The sequence below is a fragment of the Nilaparvata lugens genome, chromosome 1 (assembly GCF_014356525.2).
Source record: "Nilaparvata lugens isolate BPH chromosome 1, ASM1435652v1, whole genome shotgun sequence".
NCBI lineage: Eukaryota > Metazoa > Arthropoda > Insecta > Hemiptera > Delphacidae > Nilaparvata > Nilaparvata lugens.
This window is the reverse complement of record NC_052504.1, coordinates 98,569,814-98,581,142: the sequence shown is the minus strand read 5'-3', so window position 1 is coordinate 98,581,142 and position 11,329 is coordinate 98,569,814. Positions and strand designations below refer to the sequence as shown.

Genomic DNA, 11,329 nt, shown 5'->3' with positions numbered 1-11,329 from the left:
GCCTGTACTATTTCTCTCCAAAAATTTTGATAAAATGTTAATGTTGTCCAAAAGATAAGGTTATGTAATCTCACACTGCTTCGTCACTTGATTTTCGAAATTATTAATAACATCTATCACTTTTTGACAATTACTTCTTCAAGAAGGCTTCCTCCTGCACAAATACACTCTTGAAATCTGTGTTGGGATTCCTGAACGATTGCTGCAACATTTCAGCTGGGATATTGTTAATTTCATTTTGAATAGTCTGTTATGATTCAACCACAGTTATTGGTCAAGTTTAGCTCCACAAACAGAAAATCGCAGGTGGACAGATCATGGGACCAGGAAACGAAACCTAATCGTGAGATTACACGTTACTAAACTCGCTCTGTTGGCATTGAACGCAGAGTGGATTTCGCTCATAATTTCATCAATAATTTTGAATTAATTAAAAATTAAAAGTGCAATCCGCAATATCCCAGATGAGATGTTGCAGCGATCAATGAGGAATCGTCAACACAGATTTCAAGAGTGTATTCGTTCAGGAGGAAGCCATCTTGAAGAAGTAATTGTCAAAAAGTGATATATTTGATTATTAATAATTCTCAAATGACAAGTCTTGAACTTTACATTAGTGTGAATAAATTGTTATTTTGATGAGTGATAGTAGCTTAACCTAGATTTTGATTTGGACTGTAGTATAAATTTGAAATGGGACAGTTTTGGGCATAAGCCTGTTGTGCCTCCTCATATAACTGTAAAAATAAATGTACGACTGAGAAAATGAATAAATAAATATAAACTATGGATTCAATCTTTTGTTACAAAGTTTCTATGCTTTTACACTTCAGAGCAAAGCTCGGTCCCCCGATATTGGAAAATTAAATCAGGAATACAAACATATTATTGTAGTACGGTATCATAATATTATGACTTAGTTTATTATTATTTATTATCTTCTGTATATTAAAATTATTATGCATATTGTTTTGTGAATAAACTCCTCTGGTTGCAGTTAATTAGCAACCGGAGAAATTATATTATAATTATTTCCATTAAAACTTATTTTTATAGTTTCTCAAGCCTCATTCACGTATGCTAAAAAACTAGTTAAGCTATTGAGACTAAAATAATTGGAAGAGAATAGATGAACAAATTTACCTTCTAGTGTTGTCTGATATTTGTTCTTAATTTCCTGAGCATGAATCTCCATTTCCTTCATTTTTGATGTGGAGCAATCCAGATCTGTCATTAGTTTTGAGATTCTAGTGTTGAGGTTCGACTCTATGGTTTTTATTGCATTTTCTTTGGCAGCCTTCAATTCTATGTACATTTTTTTCAAGTCATCACATTCTTTGTCTTTCTGCTCCATGGTAACCCTGCAAATATATTTAAAACAATACAATAAATATGTCTGTTTTTTATTTTTATATCTGTTTTTTTTATATCTGGCTATTTTTATATCTGGTTATTTATGTTTTACGGATCTCGAAAACGGCTCTAACGATTTTCACGAAATTTGGAACATAGTAGGTTTATGATATAAAGATTCGATTGCACTAGGTCTCAACCCTTGAATAACTCGCTGAAGGACATTAAAAGGATCATTCATCCTTGGAAAACAGATGATAATTTCGTCGTCTCTCGATAACAGAAGTTGCGTGTGCCTGTGTGGGAGAGAAACAGAATTATTTCCAGCTGTGTAATCATAATCAATCAGCGAGAAATTTTATCTAGCTAGACAATTTAATCGATTTGATCAACATAATCTGATTTTTTGACATGACATCATAATCCTCCTAAACTAGAGTATATCATAATTTTTAAAGTTGATCATTATTTGACAATTTCAAGTGATTAGTGAGTGTTATTTTGTTATTCAATTTGGTTTGTATATAATCTAAATTGTATTTTTTTTGTTTTCAAATGTTTGAACAGAAAATTGAACCTGAATTCAAGTGTATGGAACATAACCTACTTTCTGGACTATTTATAGTGTATAAATCAAAATTCGGGAAAGAAACAGTTTTGGGCTGTGCCTGTTAGTACTTCCCCAATTATTTTAAAGAATTGTGTTCAGTTTATCACAAGCCAATAAATAAATAACGAGCGAAACTCGGTGCCCCGATATTGTATAATAAACCAATTTGATGTTGTGAATGTAGAATGAAATAAATAATTTACCTGAGTTCAATAATTTTCGATTCAAGTTCCTGCTTCATTTTCTTCTCATTGATTTTCATTCGTTCAATAGTCAAATCAATACTGCTATCACCATCTCCAGAATGCCTCTTACTCTCATCCAGAACACATTTCATTGTTTTTAATTCAACCTCCCTACTATCCATCTCTCTCTTCAGGAACACAATCTCATCCTCAGCTCTCGAAAGCTGCTTATTCAAATTTTCCAGTAGGTTTGTGTCAACATTTACTGCTATATTGCACTGCACTTCTTTTTCCGTCTTCAGGATACAACTTTTATTACTGGAATCCAAACTGTCCTTGCATTTTCTGTCCACTTCTTCAGTAAGTTTTAGCATGTTAACCTGCAATAGATAAATAGCCATTATTATTATGTATGTATCAATAAATAAATAAATTATTTCATTGACATTTTGCCTTCATGAACAGATTTATTAAATGATAATTACAGAATATATTTTTTGCGTTTAGTGGAATTTGCCGAATCATTTAAACATTATCATTTATTTATATTTCTACAGATTATCTTTTTTCTGTATAGGGCTACTTGTAATATAAATAGAAAGAAAATGGCATCAATGTTGAAATATGTTGTGATGAAATAATTCAAAAAGGGTACTGAGATTTTTCTTTTTCTTTCTACAAACTATCTTGTTTCATAAAATATTTATTCTTTCTATCTTAAAATAAGTAAATAAATAAATATGTCACAATTTGACATATAGGCCAGTCAATATTTATTTATTTATTAGAACAGTCACAAACACGATATTTGGAAAGAGAAACAGGCAATTGCCCAAAACTTCTTCAATTCCTTGATTTTGGCACATAAATAGTCCAAAGTGAGAATATAACAGTAAATACACTCAGTCAATACAAATACTGTCGATAAAAAACAATACAAAGTCACATTTACAATAAAAACATGTACGGTATATTAATCCTATTCATATAACAGTAATATTAATAAATTCTAAATATTGAAATTTTCTACATTCAATTTCATGACGATAAACTCTTTAACTGAGTAAAAGGTGTTTTTCAAGAGAAATATTTCTAAAATCTGTTTGAACCTCCTGTGATTAAGTTGCCTCACCTCTAGTACGTTATTGTAATGATAGGGAGAGAAAAAATTAGACGACTTTGTGCTATTCCTTTCCCAAGTTTAGATAAGGTTACACATAGTCCGAAATAGGTTGAGTCTTGTAACTCTTTACTTCACAAAATTTAATCTATTTTATTCCATTGATTTCTGAGATAATTTCGCGTGAATTAGTAAGTTGTGTGAAGTTTCTGTAAATCTCTGACAAAATAAATTTGAGTTTGAATGAAGTTAAACGCCATGTCATATGGATGGCATAGGTGCCATTTTCCATTTTCCACCGCCTTCTGTAGTAGGTTACTGTGATTCAAGTTATCCAGGGAAATTTGATGTGATGTTAATTAATGATTTTTGTTCACAATGTAATTGTCAAGAAAATAAATTTATGAATTAGTTTAAATGATGAATTTTTATGATTGAGATTAAATATTTTGCTGGTTAATCATATCTCTTAGCCATATCTATATGATTTTCACTAATTGTATGAATAATTCTTCATAGTCTACAAACAATTTGGAAACGGTATGGAGTTGAAAAAGGATAGAGCTATCTGCTTTGTCTAGTGACATACAAGGATAGCAAATCATCTCCTATGAATAATAATGAATTTATTGCCAAATACAAGAAATATTTTTACAAACAAAATAATCATTAAATTACAATAGTTTTTGGCGTGACTGGAAAAAGAAGCCTTGAGCTCCCTCCAGCCACGAGTTCTAAAAATAAGAAATACATTTTTTAATCTAATAACAGCAGTACAAATGATACAATTCTGTTGATGGATATTGAATTTTATTAATGGTCAAGTACTTGATAAACAAAATATAAATACACAGAAAAATAATATAAAAATTGTCAAGTTTTAATAATTTTTACACAATAAATATTGCCAAAAATTGTTGATGTAGCCAACTCAATTCTCAATTTTAAAATAATAATTCTGTTTTACCCACGATCTTATTAATCTCAATTTGTTTTTTGTTATTTTATCCTTAATAAAGTCTTCCGAATTTCATTTATTAGTTTATTACACTGATATTTAAATTGGTGTTTACTAGCGGTTAATGAAGTAAAATTAATATTGAAAGCATTTACTACAGTTGGCCATATTTTATAAGGGCTTGTGTGACGGGTGAAATCTATCTTTCTCAACTGTCATTATAACGTGGACCTCAATATAGATGTGCCTTCTAGATCAATAAGATGAAAATATTGTGCTCTTATTCTTCAAAAGTGAATCTCACTATAAAGAAGGCGGTGGAAAAGTGGCCTTACTATAATTTTCACTGACTTTATGATGTGACTGCCACCATACATAACAATTTTCACTTATTATACAGTGTGTCCCACGAAAGGTGTAACAGCCAAAGACCATATATTATTCTACATAAAATTTACAACAAAAAATGTCAAGTAACATTTTCTTATATCAACCTTAGTTTTCGAGATATATAGATTTTTCGATATTTTTGAAAAAAGTTAATAACCTAACTAGAAAACTATCAGTCAAATCTAATTCCAAGGACATGGTTGGAAAGAGAAAGAAATTTCCAATGAGATTCATATAATTTGTTCCTTTATTTCACGTTTTTGAACTTTTTATGAGTAATCAAACTGTTTGAAATTTGGCTTTGAACTCGACGAATGCACTTTTTCAACTTTGAACGCTCATAAAAACGTCAAACAAAGGAACAAATTATATGAATCTTATTGGAAATTTTTCCCTCTTTCTAATCATGTCCTTGGAATTAGATTTTGACTGATAATTTTCTAGTTATTAACTTTTTTCAAAAATATCGAAAAATCTATATATCTCGAAAACTAAGGTCGATATAAGAAAATTTTACTGGACATTTTTTGTTGCAAATTCAATATAGAATCCATAGTCTTCGGCTGTTACACCTTTCGTGGGACACCCTGTATAACGTACACCATACACACCTTCAATCTCTCGACCTCAGCTTTGTAGGCGTTCTCATGCTCTTCCATCTGCCTGATGCGCGAATTCCTGCTGTCCAGCGTTTGCCGCAGCTCCTTGATCTCTTGGCGTTTGGCACGCTTGTCCTGCAGCGCGCGATGCAGTTCACTCTTCAGCTTGTTGCAGTTGTCGGCCTGAATCATGGCGGCGTCACATGTTGGCCGAGCCACCTTGCCGAGGTGCATCGTCGAGTCATCGAACGAGTCGAGGGCGAGCTTGGAGAGCGTTTCGGCCTGCTCGAGATCCGCGCGTAGCGAGTTACATTCGGCGTCGCGTTTCGAGAGCGTTCGGTTCAGTTCCTTGTTCTTTGCGAGGGCGTCCTGCAGTTGGGATTGGAGATGTGTGACGTCACTGGATTGGGACTGGTGGCGTGTGACGTCACACTTGAGCGAGCCCTGCTGTTGGGACTGAGGGCGTGTGATGTCACAGCGTGTGACGTCACATGATGCCATCAGTTCGCGACACTGACGCTGACTGACTTCGAGATCTCGCATCACAGAGTTGAGAGCGTCAGACTTCTCTACCAGTGTTGTTGTCAGCTTCGTTTCCAAATCCAGCACTCGGCCTTCCATTGATTTCAGACTGTCTTCCTGCAAACAAAGTTTGAGATTTGGAAATTACATAAATGTGAAACAATTCAACAAGTAAACGTGCATTGAATATTACGTTAAAGATGGAACATGTTGTGAAGAAAAAAAAAAGAATTTTTCAAGGAGGGAATTTTAATTTTTAATTTTCTCTAAAGCATGAAGTAAGAATTCTGAATCCAAATAAGAAATCAGAAATCTCTTTAAATGGAAATTAATGAGAAATTGCATTTATTCAAAAGAACACACGTCGATATTTTATTTGTAGAACAGCTGTTTTGACAACTTTTAAAAAATCCTCAAATTTCATAATAATTCAAACAAAGGAAAATGTACTCTGAAAACAATAACAATAGTATAATCGTAGTTTTAATAAAATTATTTAGCCGCCAATCGGCATAATGCCATTCCCCTAGATTATCCTCGTTTAAGAATGAGGCTTATAGATCAATGAGCAAAGAAAGTTGTGTGAGTGTACCACACCAGATTTTTCAACTTTGAACGCTCATAAAAAGTTCAAAAACGTCAAACAAAGGAAGAGATTAAATAAATCTTATTGGAAATGTCTTCCTCTTTCCAATCATGTCCTTGGAATTAGATTTTGACTGATAGTTTTCTAGTTATTAACTTTTTTCAAAAATATCGAAAAATCGATATATCTCGAAAACTAAGGTCGATATAAGAAAATTTTACTGGACTTTTCTTGTTGCAAATTCAATGTAGAATCCATGGTCTTCGGCTGTTACACCTTTCGTGGGACACTCTGTATAACGTATACCATACACACCTTCAATCTCTCGACCTCAGCTTTGTAGGCGTTCTCATGCTCTTCCATCTGCCTGATGCGCGAATTCCTGCTGTCCAGCGTTGCCGCAGCTCCTGATCTCTTGGCGTTTGGCACGCTTGTCCTGCAGCGCGCGATGCAGTTCACTCTTCAGCTTGTTGCAGTTGTCGGCCTGAATCATGGCGGCGTCACACGTTGGCCGAGCCACCTTGCCGAGGTGCATCGTCGAGTCGTCGAACGAGTCGAGGCGAGCTTGGAGAGCGTTTCGGCCTGCTCGAGATCCGCGCGTAGCGAGTTACATTCGGCGTCGCGTTTCGAGAGCGTTCGGTTCAGTTCCTTGTTCTTTGCGAGGGCGTCCTGCAGTTGGGATTGGAGATGTGTGACGTCACTGGATTGGGACTGGTGGGTGTGACGTCACACTTGAGCGAGCCCTGCTGTTGGGACTGAGGGCGTGTGATGTCACAGCGTGTGACGTCACATGATGCCATCAGTTCGCGACACTGACGCTGACTGACTTCGAGATCTCGCATCACAGAGTTGAGAGCGTCAGACTTCTCTACCAGTGTTGTTGTCAGCTTCGTTTCCAAATCCAGCACTCGGCCTCCATGATTTCAGACTGTCTTCCTGCAAACAAAGTTTGAGATTTGGAAATTACATAAATGTGAAACAATTCAACAAGTAAACGTGCATTGAATATTACGTTAAAGATGGAACATGTTGTGAAGAAAAAAAAAAGAATTTTTCAAGGAGGGAATTTTAATTTTTAATTTTCTCTAAAGCATGAAGTAAGAATTCTGAATCCAAATAAGAAATCAGAAATCTCTTATAAATGGAAATTAATGAGAAATTGCATTCATTCAAATGTTAATTAATGAATAATAATTATTAAACGGAAATTCAAATTAAATGCTGTAAATAATCCCGATAATAATAAATAATAAAAATAATTTTTCAAGGAGCAAGGATAATAATAATAAATATTATTAAACGGAAATTCAAATTAAATGCTGTAAAAAATCCCGAAGACTTCTGCTACTGCAAATATTGACAACAGGGTTAACAGCTGAATGGAAATTCGATGAGAACTACTATACAAAAATTACTTACCAGCCCGGGAATCGAACCTGGTACCTCCTAATTGCCAGTCAGAAATGCTTACCCTTACACCAAATTGACAATCTCTGGATAGCAGCCCTCATTTTATAGGAACCATAGCGGCCAGCCAGTCTACAGATGGAAATGAATGAGAAATTGCATTCATTCAAATGCTAATTAATGAATAATATTATTAAACGAAAATTCAAATTAAATGCTGTAAATCACCCCGAAGACTTGAGCGCTGCTATCCAGAGTTGTCAGTTTGCTGTAAGGGTGAGCATACCTGACTAGCAATTAGGTGGTACCGGGTTCGATCCCCGGACTGGCAAATAATTTTTGGATAGTAGCTTTCATCGAATTTCTATGTAGCTGTTAACCCGGTAGTCAATATTTGCAGTAGCAGAAGTCTTCGGGGTGATTTAAAGCATTTAATTTGGATTTTCGTTTAATAATATTATAAAAAATAATCTCTTATATTTATAAATTATATTAATAAAAGCATTACATAATTTGTTCAGCTCTGACTAGTTCATGATGATTTTCAATTAATTCAAGGGTATTGTCGTTTTTATTTGATTACAGTATCTTTATAGTAAGGTCCAGATTATAATGGCGGTGGAAAAATATAGGAGAAAAACGCTGCCGATCCTCATTCTTGTCAACGCTTTCTGTAGACGGTAGCTGATACAGGTTTATTGATGTAATATTAACTGTTCATTCTCATTTAAAATAATCAATTATATTTTATTAAGCAAGAAATAATATTTCTCAATAATTTCATAATGAATTTTCATAATTAAGATGAAATATTTTGTTAATTTATTATTAATTCTACATTGTTGAAAGACGATCTGGCAACAGAGCAGAGCGAGAAAGAGATAGCGCTATCCGCTTTGTTGAATGATAGATATGCTTATGATATCCATATGAACAAATTATTCACATTACAGAACACCTTATCAGAGCTGCATTATGCAGGCCAAGATTGTACCTTAGTAGACTTATTTTTCAAGAATTCCAGGTGCTTACAGTGAGGCAAACATAAATGTTAAAAGAATCATATTATTCATTAATAAGAATAGTGATACATTCAACTTAAGGAATAATCCATATTATTTGCGTCCCTCCAATCCATTACAATTTGATATTGACTTTACCAGCTTAAGTGTATGTAGACGTCAGTTTGAATATGAGTGTTACTTGTTTATAAATAAAGTCCCAACTGAATTCATTATTAATAGAATTACAAAATCGATAATGAATCTAATACTGGATTGGATTAGGATAAATGTTTATTTCAAATTATCTATATCCATTTGTAGTGTTTCATTTTTGTATTATAAATTAAAAGAAATATTTGTCATGGCTTCCTTGAATTGGTCTTTTTGAGTTTGTCATTTGCTTGTGATTTTGTTACTTTGTCTTATCGTTTGTAAGTTTTGAGATGTGACCTGGTTTCCATAATTTTATTTATTCTAGTGGTTTGAATAAGCTCTTTTTCTTTCTATTGACATGTTTGTTGCTGTACCTAGTTATTCGAACTCTTCATATTTTGCTCTGTTCCAGTCGGTTCTAGGGTATGGTCTGGTGTTCTGGGGTAATGCTACCAGGATTGGAGAGGTATTAATAATGCAGAAGAGAGCTATCAGAATAATGAGTAGAGCCGATAGAATAGCCCACTGTAAGCCACTTTTTGTTGAGCTTGGCATTCTTACGGTAGTGAATCTGTATATATTCAGTAGCCTTGTTCACACTCATGAGTGTAGAGAAACGCTCCAATGTAGATCGAACGTTCATGGGATTAATACTCGACATAGTCATGACATCAACATTCCTTTTGTCCGTCTGGAAAGGCTAAGGTCCAGCCATCTGATAATGGGTAGACGTTTATTCAATAAATTACCCCTCAAGTTTAGAGACATGAGAACCATAGAGTTTAAAAAAAAACTCTACATACGTGGCTCTGCGCTAACCCCTTCTATCATGTTGACGAGTTTTTTCAGCTGCCTGAATCCAGCATAGACCTGTAATGCTATAAAAACCATTGAAACCATAAAGGCATAATAATTTGACTAGTACTCTATTATGTATGTGTTCTAATATTTTGACGTGATCTCATGCATCTATAGATGTTTCATGGATCGAGAAATATATCTATCTATCTATCTATCACTGACGGCGCACAAGTTTTCTTTGCCGGCAGTGCCATTTTGTAAGTTGGAATATTTATTTTATCAATCTGTATTATTTTATGGCAAATAAATGAATTTGAATTTGAAAAGACAAGAATAGCAATACCATTGCCAATGGAACACTGCCATTATAACGTGGACCTCACTATAGTTTTGATAGCTGTATGTTGGTTTTATGAAAACTTACTTTTTCCTCAAGTTTGGCAGTTTTATTCTTTAGTTGAAGCTGAAGAGACGCCACCTCCTGCATGTGCTGATTCTGCAGCGATTTAATAGTGCTTTCCATCTGTTTCACAGCCGCTTGACTAGGATCGTTCTTCTCCAAGAAGCGAATTCTTGCTTGTAGATCGTTGATGATGTCTCTCGATGTTATCAGCTCTGATTCATTCTGGAAAACCAGTTGGAGAAAGTTAAAGATTATTTATTATTCAACAATTATAAAAACACATCAAAATAGAATGATTGCGTACAAATTCTGGGATAAACAATTGGAGTAAGGCTCAAATCACCCTGCTTCGACTCAAATCGTACGACTCCAGTCTCTCGACCTTACGACTTTCTTGCTCATTGTCGCTACTTCAAATCAATGCTACTCCATTTCTAACCTCACTTTATTAAAAATAACTAGAAAAAAAGGAGTTGATATTGTGAACTGAAAAAAGAAAATTATCTGAAACCTCTAAACAAAAAACATAGTTTAAGAAAGGATAAAATGATTTTCGTTATTCTTTGTAATCATTGAATTGTAGAATAAATTCTGTAACAAATTTAATAATTATAATGAATATATTGTCTTATCTAATTCTTTTTATTGTGTCATTCCAAATGATGAAACAAAAAAAGAAGCAACAAGGAAGAGAATGTTTCTACTCTGTGCTTTAACCTTCAAAGTTCAAATTCAAAGCTCACTTTATCAAAAATACACAGTACTATAATAGAGATATCCCATGGTATAGAGCGTTTATGTCGCAACTTTTACTGTTATCTCAAGCCGATAGTCCACGTATTTCTTTCCCGTAAAGCTGTGTGACGCTGGTAGTCTCTCATATTTTGCCGTTCATACACTCTCACCCAGCCAAAACAGTAAAAATCTACAATAATTGATAGTAATCGACTTGAGATAACAGTACAACTTGCGACATAAACGCTCTATACCATGGGATATCTACTTAGGCTATTGTTTCTCTATGGTACTACACAACTCAAGTCGCTTCTCGACCAACATGTCGACTCGCCGCTCGACTCAGTCTCACAGGTTTGAGGTCGCGGAGACTAGAATCGACTGGTCTGAGTGTCACCATTTGGAAACACATGTGGCGTCGCGAAGAGACTAGAATGTATAATGATTTTCAATGTTATTTTGTAATAGCCTATGCCATGTATGAATAAATGAATAAAAATTGT

At 34.2% G+C, this 11,329-nt stretch overlaps 1 protein-coding gene across 1 annotated transcript in view; it reads right to left on the bottom strand.

Annotated features, from left to right (window-relative positions):
- Window positions 1–359: 359 nt before the first annotated feature.
- The window catches only part of LOC111043516 (MATH and LRR domain-containing protein PFE0570w), a 28,868-nt gene continuing 17,898 nt past the window's right edge, over window positions 360–11,329 (bottom strand). Inside the window, exons 7-11 of the mRNA XM_039419647.1 lie at window positions 10,113–10,313; window positions 5,228–5,854; window positions 2,167–2,528; window positions 1,144–1,361; window positions 360–400 (exon numbers count right to left, since the gene is read on the bottom strand). Coding sequence (XP_039275581.1) covers window positions 360–400; window positions 1,144–1,361; window positions 2,167–2,528; window positions 5,228–5,854; window positions 10,113–10,313 — 1,449 coding nt within the window. The remainder of the gene's footprint in view (window positions 401–1,143; window positions 1,362–2,166; window positions 2,529–5,227; window positions 5,855–10,112; window positions 10,314–11,329) is intronic.